Raw genomic sequence first — 13,645 nt, forward strand, 5'->3', positions numbered from 1 at the left:
CAGTGAATTACTAACACTTTCGCTATTGATTTCTCCTTCCCCTTGAAAGGCAGCTACAAAGATGTAATGCAGGGCAATTGCATTACCTTCTTCTCAGCAGTGTTGGACAGGGTCAGTGACTACAAATTGAAGCTGGAGAAGGTTAGATGGGACAGCAGGAAAAACTGTTTCACTTGGAAGATGAAAGTTATGAGCCTGTTAATGATCCAAAGAGGACTAAGCAGTGCTGATGTAACAGGAGCACCTAGCACAGGAAAGGGACTGGTGCAGGGCTGAACTTGGCTCCAGACCAGAACATAGGTGTTAAGCCGATTTCTTCGAAGGGATGGCCTGCTGCCAAAATACAGAATTTGCTACAAGAAAGAAGTAGTCCCATCCAGCAAGCCTGGTGCTGTCTTTCGAACAGTTATTAGGACAAAACCAGACACTATTACAGAAACCACAAATTTATTGTGTAAGGGGGACTATAAGCAGGCATTTGGTGTAGCAAGGGGCTATTAAATGTCAGTGGGGCAGAGCATGAGAAGTGGAGAGTAGAAAGCAGGGGTCTCAGCTTTTCCCATCCAACATCAGTCATTTCCAGAAACTGCTAACGGTAAAATTAATGGGACGTCACTAGAAACTAACCTATAATCTTTTTAGCATGAAATGACACATTTAGTTCACTAAACTCAATATTTTAACTCGGTGTTTGCCTTTTATTTGTTTCAAATAGCATAGGGAACCACAGATTGTGGAAAAACAGTAAAATACTTGGTCTCGCTGTGCACTGTCGAACAGCGGCCCTGGAAGGTTTTCTGCATTAGAGGCATCCTTACAATTCATAGAGCCAGTTTCAGAAACTGATGACACCAGCTCCACATCACTGATCCATGAGTGCTTGAGGAGAGAAGAGCACTCAGGGCTGAACTTCTTAGCCCACAGACTTTTGTAGCTATTAAGCCCCTTCTCAATGGCACTCAAGTGAGAATAACTTTATGTTAGGCTAGAAATAACAAAATCAGTTAAAATACTAGGCTAGCCACTTTCAAAATGCAGTGAGGGTAAGGAAAACACACATGTATCTTTGATCATTAAGTATTTTAGTAACCCTTTTTGTTCAAAAGGTCAAGTTCTTTCTAACCCGTGCTACCACAACTTACTCTGCTTACACTGGTAAAGAAAACAAATAACAGAGGCTCAGACACCAGAGAGCTGTGTGAGGTCTACATGTCCTGGGCCAGTCAGCAATACAGCCTGAATCCTGTCTTCCCATTGTTGAGATCATGCATTTCCTCCCTCCCCAGTTGTCACTGCTGTCCCCAGCTAATGTGTAATGTGGGGCACAAAGACCTGGCTACTGATGCCTATTGCTCTACTTGGCCACACAGTAAACATACAAGGCCTCCAGTGACTATCTTTATTTAGCCTGTTAGCCAAAGATCATTGGTCATAGAGATTTAAACAATAAAATGCCTGTATATTCCCATTTTATTATTTATTTTTAGTAGCAGCACTTACTAAATGCTAGCAGCAAATTCAGCCTTGTTCAGAGCAAAAGATGATGACACATTCTTTCTAGGGAAGCTCTCAGTCTCAATCAGGCAGTCTATCTCATTCTTCAGCAACTGCATAACTATGAAGAACTGTCCCATTGTACAGCATTTGACTAACATGAACTTTTCCAGTTTACATGCCATACCGGGATTAAACATGGATGAGAAACTATGCAGACAAGGAGTGCATTCCAAAAAGTGTTCAGCTTTATAAACATTTGTGCTCTCTAGCTTTGAAAAGTGGCATAAACAAATAATCTCTCCAACACCCCAAGCAAAATAATTTATAGAATGCTTAATTACCTTTGGCCAGAAATACAATACCATCCTAATTTTATCAGTAAACCTACCAAACCCTGTGGGCTCACCAAGATGTTGGGACCTGCAAGCTTTGGCTACACTCTCCATGGAAGGAGGTAAAACTGTGTATTATGGGGAGGTCCTGTTCACCCCCAACCTGTTCCACATTTGAAACAGCAACCTTTGTGAATAAGACTCAGGAACGCTTTAAATGTAGCTCAGCCAGCAGTTATGCTGACCAGATGGCAGTTTCCCCTCCTGTGCTGTTGTTATTTTATCAACTTCTCTTCTGATTTTAAAGGGATGTGGATGTATTCCACAAACACTGCAAACGGGGAAGTAATGTCCTGGCAACCATTTCACTTTGGAGACCTTCTTTAGACACCTAGATAGTTAAGCAGGTTATTTTAATGCAATGACCATTTGCCACAGAACAAAAAGGTCGTAGGAGTTTCTTACAAACACTCCAGCAATCACTTTCTGGTGTTGCAAGCTACCAGTTCAGCATTACACAAAATACACTCAATTTCCATCATTGCGGCTTCTAGCAAAGATGAGTGCTTCTAGGCATAGAGAGGAACACTGCTTCCCTTGCAATGCAGCGAAAGCGAGACTGACCCAAATGTTTAGTAGAAAGCTAAATTCTGATGTGCAATTATTGGCAAACCCAGTAGTCCTCAGCTGTAATGATGACTTCGAATGGAGGCATACTTCTCCATTTAAAACAGGTCTATTTACTGTGGCTCAAAAGTGCTTTTGCACTGGATAACAATACCCTTTCTTACACAAACTATTCACATCTATTATCAGTTTATAGCAGGTATTCAAAAACTAGCATTAGTAAAACTAGCATCAACTGTAACCACCCACAGGACTACTAAAGGAGGTCTGAAACTGGTTGGAAGAGATTTTATTTGCCATTAAGAAAACCCTTTAAAATGCTGTCAACAATCTAGTTTTATCTTCTGGAGTTTTTTTACCTTTACTTGTGCTTTGACGACTTGGAGCATAGCAGCAACATCACATTTCGGTACTACAACTGACAAAACAGACTGCAGTTTTTGCTGGTCCAGGGTTGAGACAAGCAGCTGATCCAAGCTAAAATGAACAGGAAAATATAAAAGACAGCTTTATATTTCTAGACCATGTGAAGGTATGTTTCAGGTATACAGTGTAGGTCACATTAGGGTAAAAGGTCAGCTCATTAATAAGCAGAAATCTTGAAAACAGACAAGAACTAGTGTATGCTGGTAGGATAGGAAGGGACAGAGAACACAATTTAATAACTCTGAAAACTGGTCCCTCTTCAGTTCCTCTTCTTCCCCAATAGTTTTAGCAACATATACTAAGAAAAACAAGGAGAGAGCTCTATCTGAAGATTGGTTTTGGCAGGACAACAACCTTTTCTGTCACTGTGTGCTGGCAACCAGCACTGCGTGGCCTCCCCTCCACAGCTGCTGCTGTGCCTTGATGTGGCCAAAACCTGACCAAACCCAGCTAAAGGGACACAGTCAAGGTGCCCAGCCATACGAGGATGAAGTGCAGGAGCACAGCCACCACCAGAGAGCAGCATGGCAGCTCCTGGTGATCAGGAACATGAAGAACTCACCCCAGATTGAGAGGGGAATAGAGGCTGTGGCCAGAGCTGAAATGTGCTTTGGGACAGGGAGTGGGGAAGTTTCACTTCAGGAGAGGCTGAATTGAAAGCGAAACAGCCTGAGCAAAGCCAACACCAACCTGATGGACCAGCTGTTTTCAGAGCACTCCCCATCCGGAGAGCTGCACTGGGGCATGTCATCATCCGATGCAGAACCCGGGGTCCCCGAGCCACTGTCCTGAGGGCTGCTGGCACCCGTTCCCATCCTGGGACCACCACGGGCTGGCGGGGCTGTGTCACCCAGGGCAGGCACGCCAAGGGCTCTGCGGGGGGTGATCTCCAGCTCCGTCTTGAAGCAAGCAGGCTGTGACGGCCCGGAGAAGTCTTCACACAGCTTGTCCAGGTCGGGCATGCTGAGGGCCCTCAGCTCCCGCAGCCTGGAGCGGGACAGCGGTGGGCGCCCCAGGCCCCGGCTGCGGCGTGCCTGTGAGGTGGAGGCTGTGTCTGCCCCAGTGCCACCATCCTCGCTCCTCTGGGGCCTTCCTTCCACCCCACTGCTCTCTGCCACACGCATGGGCTCTGAGCTGGAGGGGGCCTTGGCCATGGCGTTGGCAGGGCTTGGGCTGCCGCCGTAGGAGCTCAAGCTGCGCCGCAAAGCCCGTGGTGTCTCGGCAGGGCTGGCTGTGGGTACCATCCCACCACAAGACCTCCTGGCGAGAGGAGACCTCACAGCTGAGTGTACATCGATGGCCTTCACGATGGGCCTGTCGACATTTGCCAGGTTTTCAAAGGATTTGATCCTCTGTTTGACGGAGAAGGATGAGATAGGTTCATGCGGCCAGTTCAGCTCATAGTAGTAGTAATTCCTCCTGAAGCTCCTCAGCTTATCGATAGTGGGGCAGCTAATGTCACTGGCTGAGGGTGATGTGTCATGGACCCTCTGGGTGCTCTTGGGGATATATACCTGCTCCTTCTGGCCATTTGGAAGGTTCAGATGGGCTGTCTTTAACATCCCTGTTGTTGCCTGGGGGTATTTCTCATTTGCAGCATGGCTCTGGGGGCCTTGTACAGGGTTAACCTCTGCAACATGGCATTCCTCCCTCAAGTGACCTGACAACTGGGCTGGCATCGAGTAAGTCCTTGTCACAGGCTTTGACAAGCCATAGAGACTTCTGTCTCTGGCAGTGTCTGCTTTTGAGAAATACTGCATGGTCCCCATTTCCTCAGCCAGACGAGGCACTTCTGTGTTCACCTCTTCTGTTTTCTCCAGCAACGGCAGCTGTAAAAATGATGCTGGTGAGGAAGAGGCAGAGGAAGAGGAGGAAGAGGATGATGTTGAGGAGGAAAGCTTCACCTCAATGAAAGTCCGCTGGATCTCCTGTCCTTCCAGCTGTTCCTGCTGAACTGAGGGAGACCTGAACGAAGCAGATGGTCCTACATTTTGCAGATCTAATTGCCTAAGGTCATCTGCACTATAGATGCTCTTGATTGCATTCAGGCCTGTTCCAAGGTTCTCAGTCCTCCCTTTCATATACTCAACTTTTGGTATCCCCTGACGAGATGAAGTGACTTTGGACTGACTGTCTCTGGCTCTGAAATCATCCACCTTAGCACCCTTACCCTGACACACGGCAGGCTGCATGGAAACTTGTTTTTCTTTTAGATTTCCCCATGCCTGCTGCAGGTCTGGTAGCTCCCCAGAGACACATTTCATTTCACCGCTTGCTTTCGGGCTGCCAGTGCCATTCAGGAGAGGCAGAAGTGAGTCCTCAGAAATGACCAAAGATGGTTTATTTTCTAGCTCTGACTTCAGAGCCCTTGAGGCTGCTGAAATGCTCTTGCCAGGATCTGGGTTTGTAGGTGAACTACGGGACAATGGTGTTTTCTTCCCCGTGAGTTTGGGGGACAGCTGTGGAGAAACAGAAGCCCTTTTCTGATCAGCCCCACTGACCCCACTGACTTTGGTAGGACTAATGCCAAAAGAATCTGAATTTGCTTTTGCTTTGCCTTTGATGGTGAACCCTTTTAGCTTTGGTCCTGCTTTGGCTTTCTGATTATTTAAAAGAGTGTCCATTATACTTTTTTGTGCCATTCCTTTAGATTCCTGACAGGATTTCTTCTGTGAGGATGGGCTGTGCGGTACTGCAGCTCCTTTGCAGTGATTTGTGCCTGAGCTTTGGACTTTTCCATTTGAAGTCCTTCCTGAAGTCACAGAGTTAGTTTTCTCATTTTTCCCTGGCAAGTCATGAGTTGTATTAGCCTTTGGATCTTTAGATTTAGTGGGAAAAGGAGACCTGAGAGATAACGTTCTTGATGACGATGCATTCACATGATTGCTGTCTGTTTTACACAAGTTGGACAAACTGCTGGCTTCTTTCTTCACTAAGCAATAGCTAACAGCATGATTACAGTCATCAACCACTCTTTCACTTTCAGATTTGGATCTCTGCTTATCATGATACCCTTCTTTCTCAAGCAAGTTGTTCTCCAAGCCACTGACATTCCTAGCAGAGCAGAAGCTTATCTTTTTGCAGTGCAGAGACCCTTCCTCTTCAATAGTTTCACAGCATTTCATACGTCTGTTACTGTTTCCCAAACCCATCTGTTCTTCTGTACTTAAGGCACCGTTGTTACAGAAAGAGTAAACTTCAGGAATACTGACTGAATTCTTTAGGGTGTTTTTTTCTGGCAGGAAAACTGAGGCAGGAGAACACAAGGATGCAGAAGATACATCTGAACACTGGGAAAGACATGGAGTGGAATCACCATGATCTTCTAAGCTTAGTTTGTTGATGCTTGTCTCCAGTGACCCACACATTGTGCAGCTCTCAGTTTGTAAACCCTTGCTGCTGTAAGGGTCCAGTGGGGACACAGAGGATGATTGTCTTGCAGATGACAGATGCTGCTTCTGTGTGAGATTTTGAGGCTCACTGTTCATGCAACAAATCTCAACCTGCTCCTCATCTGACTCAATTACAGTACAGACTGCAGAGGTGTTAGCAGCAGCAGTAGTGCAGGACCCAAGCAACACCTCATTAGCACTATCAAAGGCTTCTGTGACAGACTCTGTGTCTGAGTGAGAATCCTCTGCAGCCCCATACATGGACTTTGGAAATGATTCGCTTCTCTTTCCTTCCAGAGTGTTTGCTGCAGGTAGCTCATCCTCATTTAGGCTGCTGTAATTTCTAGAATAGTTATTTAATGAGTTTTTATTCACAGTAAAAAGTTTGCCTGTGTTAATGGTGTCCAACACAGCCAGCCCCAAACCCCCTTGTGCGTTAGCTCCACAATTCACAGTTTTTTCCAGCAGCTCCTCCTTGGCTGCTCGTGGCTCAGAACCCGGACAACCTTCGTCGGTCCCACAGCAGCACATCGTCGTGTACTCCCCTCGGAGGGGGCTTTCCGCTCGCGATGGGGTGCGTGAAGCCCTGCTCTCGGGAGCACCCATCCGGCTGACCAGGTCATCGATATCGGTGACAGGGATGGAAACGCAGTCCTCGGGGCGGCTGCTTTCCGTGGTACATCTCTGCACGTCTCTGCTCGTGGCATCAGGTGGCACTGTTGTCCTCTCCACCGCACAGCCAGCGCTTTGCAAACCTGCTGCTCCCCGCTTCCCAGCACTCAGCTCTTCCTCAGTTGCGAGGATGCTGTTGACGTCGGCTTGATTTTGACTGTCTATCCCCGGAGACAGGATGAGGTTTGTAAATCTGCTGACAGCTGCATCATTAAAAAAAACAAATAAAGAAAAAGAAGCAAAATCCTGTCAGATACAGGAAGTGATACACAAAACACCAGGTTTTATTACAAAAATAGACACCCACGTAATCAGACTACATATTTGCCTTTTGCTCTGCACTCTTCCTCTTCGGTAGTGATGTTTACAACAACTCAAACTAATCACAACCTTGTGTATTTGAGCAGCACACAGAAGGAAACAACCCACTCATCCAAGGTGAGCAGTCACGATCTGTTTAATTCTCATCTTCGAAATTTCAGCAGTTAAGCAGCCAACTACCAAAGTGTCAGTCTGCAGTAAGCCAGGCTGAGCAGTACTACTGCTCATTACTTGTTTGATCAAAGATGTCTCCAACAGATTGCAGACAGTACACAAAGCCCTGGCATAGCAAACAAAGGTGAACAGTAACACAGTGATGAGCTGTGCATAAATAACTCGACTGATTCTCTTGGCACTTCTGCAGATGTTTAATGTGACATGCATGGGTGATGTTATACACACATCAAGCACATGGATTTCTGGCACAGACTTCTCTTTCCTTCCAATGGATGATTAACCCACTCTTGGGTAACACACTGAGCTCCCAGTCACTGAGGTACTCTGACACATTCACCCATTTCTCCAAGCTCTTCAATTTTCAGCACTTCACTCTTAAGCATTTGCTTACACCCTTCTGCTTCTGGGACATGCATCCCAATTCAAGCTGCCTTTCAGATAAGGCCTAGAAAGTGCATGGAGGAGGCACTCTTTCCTGCTCATTGAAATGTGTCAGATATCTTTCATCCTTGCACAAACCTGCAGTATTATCCACACATCTTAACTTAGGTACCAGTGTTAAGAAGCAGAGATTCCTCCTGGAACTCACAAAGGGGAAATCATCTCAGAAGAGCAATTTGAAGCAGCTAGGCTAGGATTTGAAGTACTGCCTTGCTTCAGGATGTTGGATCACACACTGAAGAGACCCTCTTCCCTGACAGTGGGACAGAAAAGTTGCATGATAAAGGAGTGCAAATGTGCCCCTACTCCAATGTTGTTAGTTTGCGAAAGCCACAGCAGCCTAAGGAACAGGAACAGGACTCTGCCAAGCCAGAAATTCATTACAACTGGAACTGAAGCATCTGGAAACACTTTAGGCTCCCAGGTATTAATAGGTACACAAAGAAGATCATAAGCTGGAATGAACTGAAATACTATGATCTTCCTGAATTTTAAAAGTATGCTTTTCTTTTTCAAACACTCATTTCCACACCATGTAAGTTGTACAGTCTGTGGGGATACATATATTGCTGCAGCAGCATAAATAAGCCCTGAGCAGAAACTAAGAAGGTATCAAATATTTCAATTCAACCTAGAAAACTTTTTATAAGAAATACGGCCGATCCCTGGCACTGTTCAAGGCCAGGTTGGATAGGGCTTTGAGCAACCTGGTCTAGTGTGAGGTGCCCCTGCCCACGGCAGACAGATCACCAATGCAGACAGAATGTACCCCCTGTTTTTGTTCTGAGTCAGTCAGGGGAGCTGGGGCAGCAGAAGATTAGATCCAGCTGATCCAAGGGAATTTTCTCCACTGGTAGGCAGAATATATAGTACAAAACCAACACTACTCTCTCACCTGGTGTTACTTTCTGGATCTCCAGGGTTACAGACGTGGGAAGACACTGCATAAGCATGCAGATTTCTTCGTACGTCATCTTACTGACTGGGATACTGTTGATGGTGGTAATCTCATCTCCTACAGCCATCTTGCCCATTGATCCCTGATGCAACGACAGATTCAAGGAAATTATAAATACACAACAAAAGCACTGCCACAGGGGCAAGGACTGGAGAGAAGCAACTCACGGCTTACGAGCAATGTTCCCTATTTCACATCACTGCAGAGCACAGGTACCACTGCTGTCAGTTTGCCAACACATAAATAAAGAGTAGACTGTACTTTTGCCAGAAGACAAATTAATGATCAATCTCAAACAGGAAGGTCAAAAGAGCTGGTGGTTTCTCTGAGAGATCAGTATCAGGAAGGAGGACACAGCCCTTTTAATTTAAATGAATTGGGTTGAGTTAACCCTAGCTTCTTTAGGTCTGGAACGCTATCATTTTTGCATTTCATGTATGAATTATATTCCTGGTCACAACCTCCCACTGGACCAGTGGAACTCTCCTAAATAACTGGACATGGACCGAGCTTTTATGGTAAAAGCCTAAATTTATTTCTAAACACTGCAAAAAAGTCACAGGAAAAAGGCAGGAACAGAGCCCAAATCTCCAGCTCCGATAGCCCAACTCAATCCACTACCACATATTCCCTCTTGCCCTAATAGCCACTAACTAGACAAAAAATGCTAAACCCAGCTTTGTACATCAGAGTATTCTCCTTTCTTTTTCTGCACGTTGGCATTTAGGTCAGCAATTCCACATCCAGCATGAAGCAAATATCCAAATTAGTATGTGCATGTATGAGATGCAGAAGAGCTGTGTATTACCACCACTGCCATGGTGCTTGGCAAACCTCACCAGCACCTAAGGTCTCCTGGTACCAGTTTCATGTAACACAGGAATACATGCACATAAGATAATATATATTAATAAACATTTTCACCACCAGGATTTACTTCGTCTTTGCTCCTGATGAAAAGAAAAGAAACAAAAGAATAGTATTTTCTCAAAACTGTGAGTGCGAGCACGTGCAAGTCCATCTCAGTAGATCTGCTTCTTGACTTTCTTAGTTCTGGATCAGCCAGGGTATGCTTCTAAATCAGAAGCATTTAATTTAACTGCAGTTTCCAAACAATGTGGGATGAGACATTTTGCCCAGCAAACATGTCCCTTGCACGTGTTGTTAAACAAGTGATCAATAGATGACTTGTTTAATAACAATAATAACCATAATAATCCAAGAAAAATAGAAGCAAATCACAACAAGGCAACCCAAATTAAAAAATTACCATTTCTGCTGCTCCACCTGGCCGCAGGCCTGTGACAACAACCTTTAAAGGCATGGCCTGGATTTCCAAATCCAGGCCGAATGACTCGTGCTCATTGCGAACCAAGGTGACTATTTCACCTTGGCCCTGCCCAGCTCCGTCTGGTGCTTCACACTTCTTGCTGTGAGGAAGCATCCTTGCAACAGGCTTGTTATAAGAGCCATGCTCCTCCATCCTCTGCCTCTGAAGGCTTCGGCACTCAGTGCTCATCATGCTTTTCACTCTCGTGACTGCTCTGTGCTCAAGTTTTGGGGATCTCTTAGATTCAAGTTGTGCTTCCCGGAGCTCCTTCAGACTCAGGCTGCCAAGACGAACTTCAGGCACACTTGAGTAATCGAATGCTATGATGGGGAAGAAGGGAGAGTCAATTTGCTCCAGCGTGCTGTCTGCAGACTCCACAGAATTGCTGAAGACAGGGGAAGATGTCTCTGTGCTACTATATCTAGGTGACCCACTGTCCTGGCTCTCATCATCGATTTCTACAGATGAGGTTGTAATGACAACGCCAGGATCCTCCTGGGTCTTGGCCCTCTGGTTTCTTTGCAAGTGGGAACTTTCATCATCATCACTGACATCACCATCATAGAACACAACCCTTCTCTGTCGATGAAAGGGGCTGCGGGCAGATTTGGGGCTGTCACTGAGGATGCCCGGTCGGACAGACTCCACATGCTTGTTGTGAAGACTGGACAATCTCCCACTACTAGGAGAAGTCGGACCATTTGCTTTTGCCACTCCTGCTTCTCTGGCAGCTAGGGGAAAAAAAAATTGCATTTATAGATGACTTTTAATACCATGCATCTGATTGCAGCAGATTACATGTGGCTCTGTTCGCGGGGGAAGCTAAACATCTCACAAAGTGAAAAACAGGTTTTTCATGTTCTCCCTTTAGCTACAATACAAGATAGATGGTAGACAGCACTACAATTTATGGGTAGTTCTCAGAATCAGTTCATGGCACATCTGGTTCTATTTTCAGTTTATTTATAAATTATGACTATGACACAAAGGGATGCAAATTCACATGTGTGTTTTAATTTAAACAAGACAGTTTCTTTCATATTTTGCTTAAATCTATGTTCAGGACTGCCTGTGTCAACTTAGGAGAGAGCGAAAAATGACTTCCTGAACAAAGACACAATCAGTTTCAAAGTAAAAACTAATTAGCCGAAGAACTCTTTTCACATTCTTCTGATAAAGAACTACATCTTATTTTGTAGAAAGTGGTTTGTTGTTTTTTTTTTTTTGCTTTGTTTAGTGGGAATTTTAAGATAAAAAATGTTTTTAAAGCATTAAAGAATGAATTTCTAGAGAAAAATAAGCTGTAGACAAAGACATTACTTAAGAAGCATAGGAAAGGCAGAACAAATGCAATAACCTTTGTGAAGATCAGGGGTAGGTCTTTAAGGAAATGTAAGATACTTTCAGTTAAAAACTATGGGGACAAAGACACGTGCAAAATATCTCATGTCAAATTGAACATTTGATTGTTTTTACACTGCTATACATGACATTTTGAAACGGTGTATTTGATACAGCTACGAACACTTTCATTTAAATATCATCAATCAGGTGATCATCAGTCATTTTAAAAAAACCCCAAAGTGCAGTGCTGTCAATCCAGTTTCAGCCAAACCAATCAAATAAAGTCATTTTCACATAATCAGAACAGCAGTTTGGACAAAATACCATGGAAACAGGCATTTACGTGCATTGTTGCAAACCCCCTCCATTTTCCAGTATGAATTTAATATGATGAGCACCAGCTTGTACCACGCTGCCCAGCACTTCTTACCAGCACAGGAATCGCTGTACAGCTCTCCTGTAAAGCAAACCAGCTCAGTGACTTTCACCCCATCAGCCAAATGACCTCACACATTTCCGTCTCTTACTCAGGTTGCCAGGAAGAAGAGAACCATCATCCAACAAACTGCTTCTGTTCTTCTGACGGAGCTGCTCTTCATCACAGGAGCCTGTTACAGCATCAGAATATGGGAGCTGGCTTGTACTGTCATGTGAGAAGTACTGGGAAAGCTCTGCCTCAGAGCTGACAGATCCCTGCTGAAAAGAATTGAACCTGGTGACCGGCCATCATCGATGCTTAAAGCCTCTGCCTGCGTGCAACCACCACAAACTCCACTCACATCTCCATGTCAATAAAGGAAGTCTAAAGCAGGTTTTTAAAATAGAGCGCTTGTCAGTACATTGAGAGCCAAACTGTCAAACTTGGATGGCTGAGATGCTGCATATTAATACATTTTTAGCCACTACAGTAAATAACAATGGACTCCAAATTCCACTGCATTACAGGTGTGGTTCAATGCAGACAGGAAATAAAACCATTCCCTTGTGTGATTCCCTCTACGCACCTTCTGCACTGAGAGAAGGGAAGGGCTTCTACCTCTGGACACAGTCTGTATGACTTTTTTGTCTTTCCTGGATAAAACAGAGACTTTCCCACTGCAACAGCTATATAAATAGACCAAGCACTCAGCCTGCTGCCCACAGGCTCAGGTCTCTCCTGCTAACCTCTTCTGTGTGTCCCAGAGATCAGGGGTGCCTCTAGGTGGTAGGAGGTGGGAGCCCACAGCTCTTTCTCCCATGTTCTGAACATCACTCCCAAAAGCTACAGGCATACCAACAGGAGCTTGCTGCTGCCATGATTTAAACACATGCTGTAAGAAACAAACACTTCCCATGTGACAGGGAAGGAGCACAGATCTTCAAATAAGAGCTGAAGTAAAAGCTGAATGTGAAGCCGACGCTGTTTTTATTGCATCTAATTCTTTTACCCGGCTTGCTGGCTCCAGGAAACGTTTCATAGTCCAGCTGAGGGGAGATGAGGTCTCTCCTTGTTTGACCTTCACACTAGGAGATGGACTTTTTTGTACAGCTCCTGTTAAACACAGCTTAGTTAGGTGCCAAAAATTAAAGCTGTGGACTATATATACAAACCAGCTCCTCATTCACTTTCTGAGATGGGGACTGCACTTAATCCCACCTATTATCCAAACTGCTTTCCTGAAGTGAGATTTATTAACATTTCACAAGCTTTCCGTCAGATCAGGTGAAATAAAGTCACAGAGACGCTACACCAGAGAGGGCTAGGACAGGGCTATGAACAAGAGACAAGCAGGAGAGGATCTTCCTCACATGCTGGAGCATGCTGCTGACTAGGTGCAACCTCAGAAGACAAATTAGTAGCCACTGGCAAGGTCTTGCTGACACATATATAAAGGGGATAATCATAAATCCAACATTTCTTTCCAAAAATCACCTTGCTAGTCACTCAGCCATTGCCAAGAGTTTGCTTTCATCCGTAAGATTTTAGGAAGTGTTAAGTCTAGAGTTCAGAAACATCAGGCAAATGCCAAAGCACTCAGTTTTTGAGATGACCCCAAAGATTAAAAGCCAGTTAAAACACAGTCCAGTACGCAATATCCAGACTTCTTCAAATGGACATAACAATACTTTCTCTTTTTTGTGTGTGTTT

The 13,645-nt window shown here is 44.8% G+C and overlaps 1 protein-coding gene across 4 annotated transcripts in view; it reads right to left on the reverse strand.

Annotated features, from left to right (window-relative positions):
• PDZD2 (PDZ domain containing 2) overlaps positions 1-13,645 on the reverse strand; it is a 91,355-nt gene that overhangs the window by 12,046 nt on the left and 65,664 nt on the right. For 3 of the 4 annotated variants that reach the window (XM_061363238.1, XM_061363235.1, XM_061363239.1), the window contains 6 exons: positions 12,945-13,048; positions 12,045-12,213; positions 10,114-10,904; positions 8,781-8,925; positions 3,573-7,149; positions 2,816-2,933 (listed from right to left, as the gene is read on the reverse strand). In XM_061363238.1, the coding sequence (XP_061219222.1) occupies positions 2,816-2,933; positions 3,573-7,149; positions 8,781-8,925; positions 10,114-10,904; positions 12,045-12,213; positions 12,945-13,048 (4,904 nt within the window). The remainder of the gene's footprint in view (positions 1-2,815; positions 2,934-3,572; positions 7,150-8,780; positions 8,926-10,113; positions 10,905-12,044; positions 12,214-12,944; positions 13,049-13,645) is intronic. The other variant, XM_061363236.1, reaches the window with a different exon arrangement.

This window comes from Neopsephotus bourkii, unplaced genomic scaffold (assembly GCF_033783945.1).
Source record: "Neopsephotus bourkii isolate Nb327-2 ecotype Australia unplaced genomic scaffold, CSIRO-AGI_Nbou_v1 NB_1148, whole genome shotgun sequence".
Taxonomy (NCBI): Eukaryota; Metazoa; Chordata; class Aves; order Psittaciformes; family Psittacidae; genus Neopsephotus; species Neopsephotus bourkii.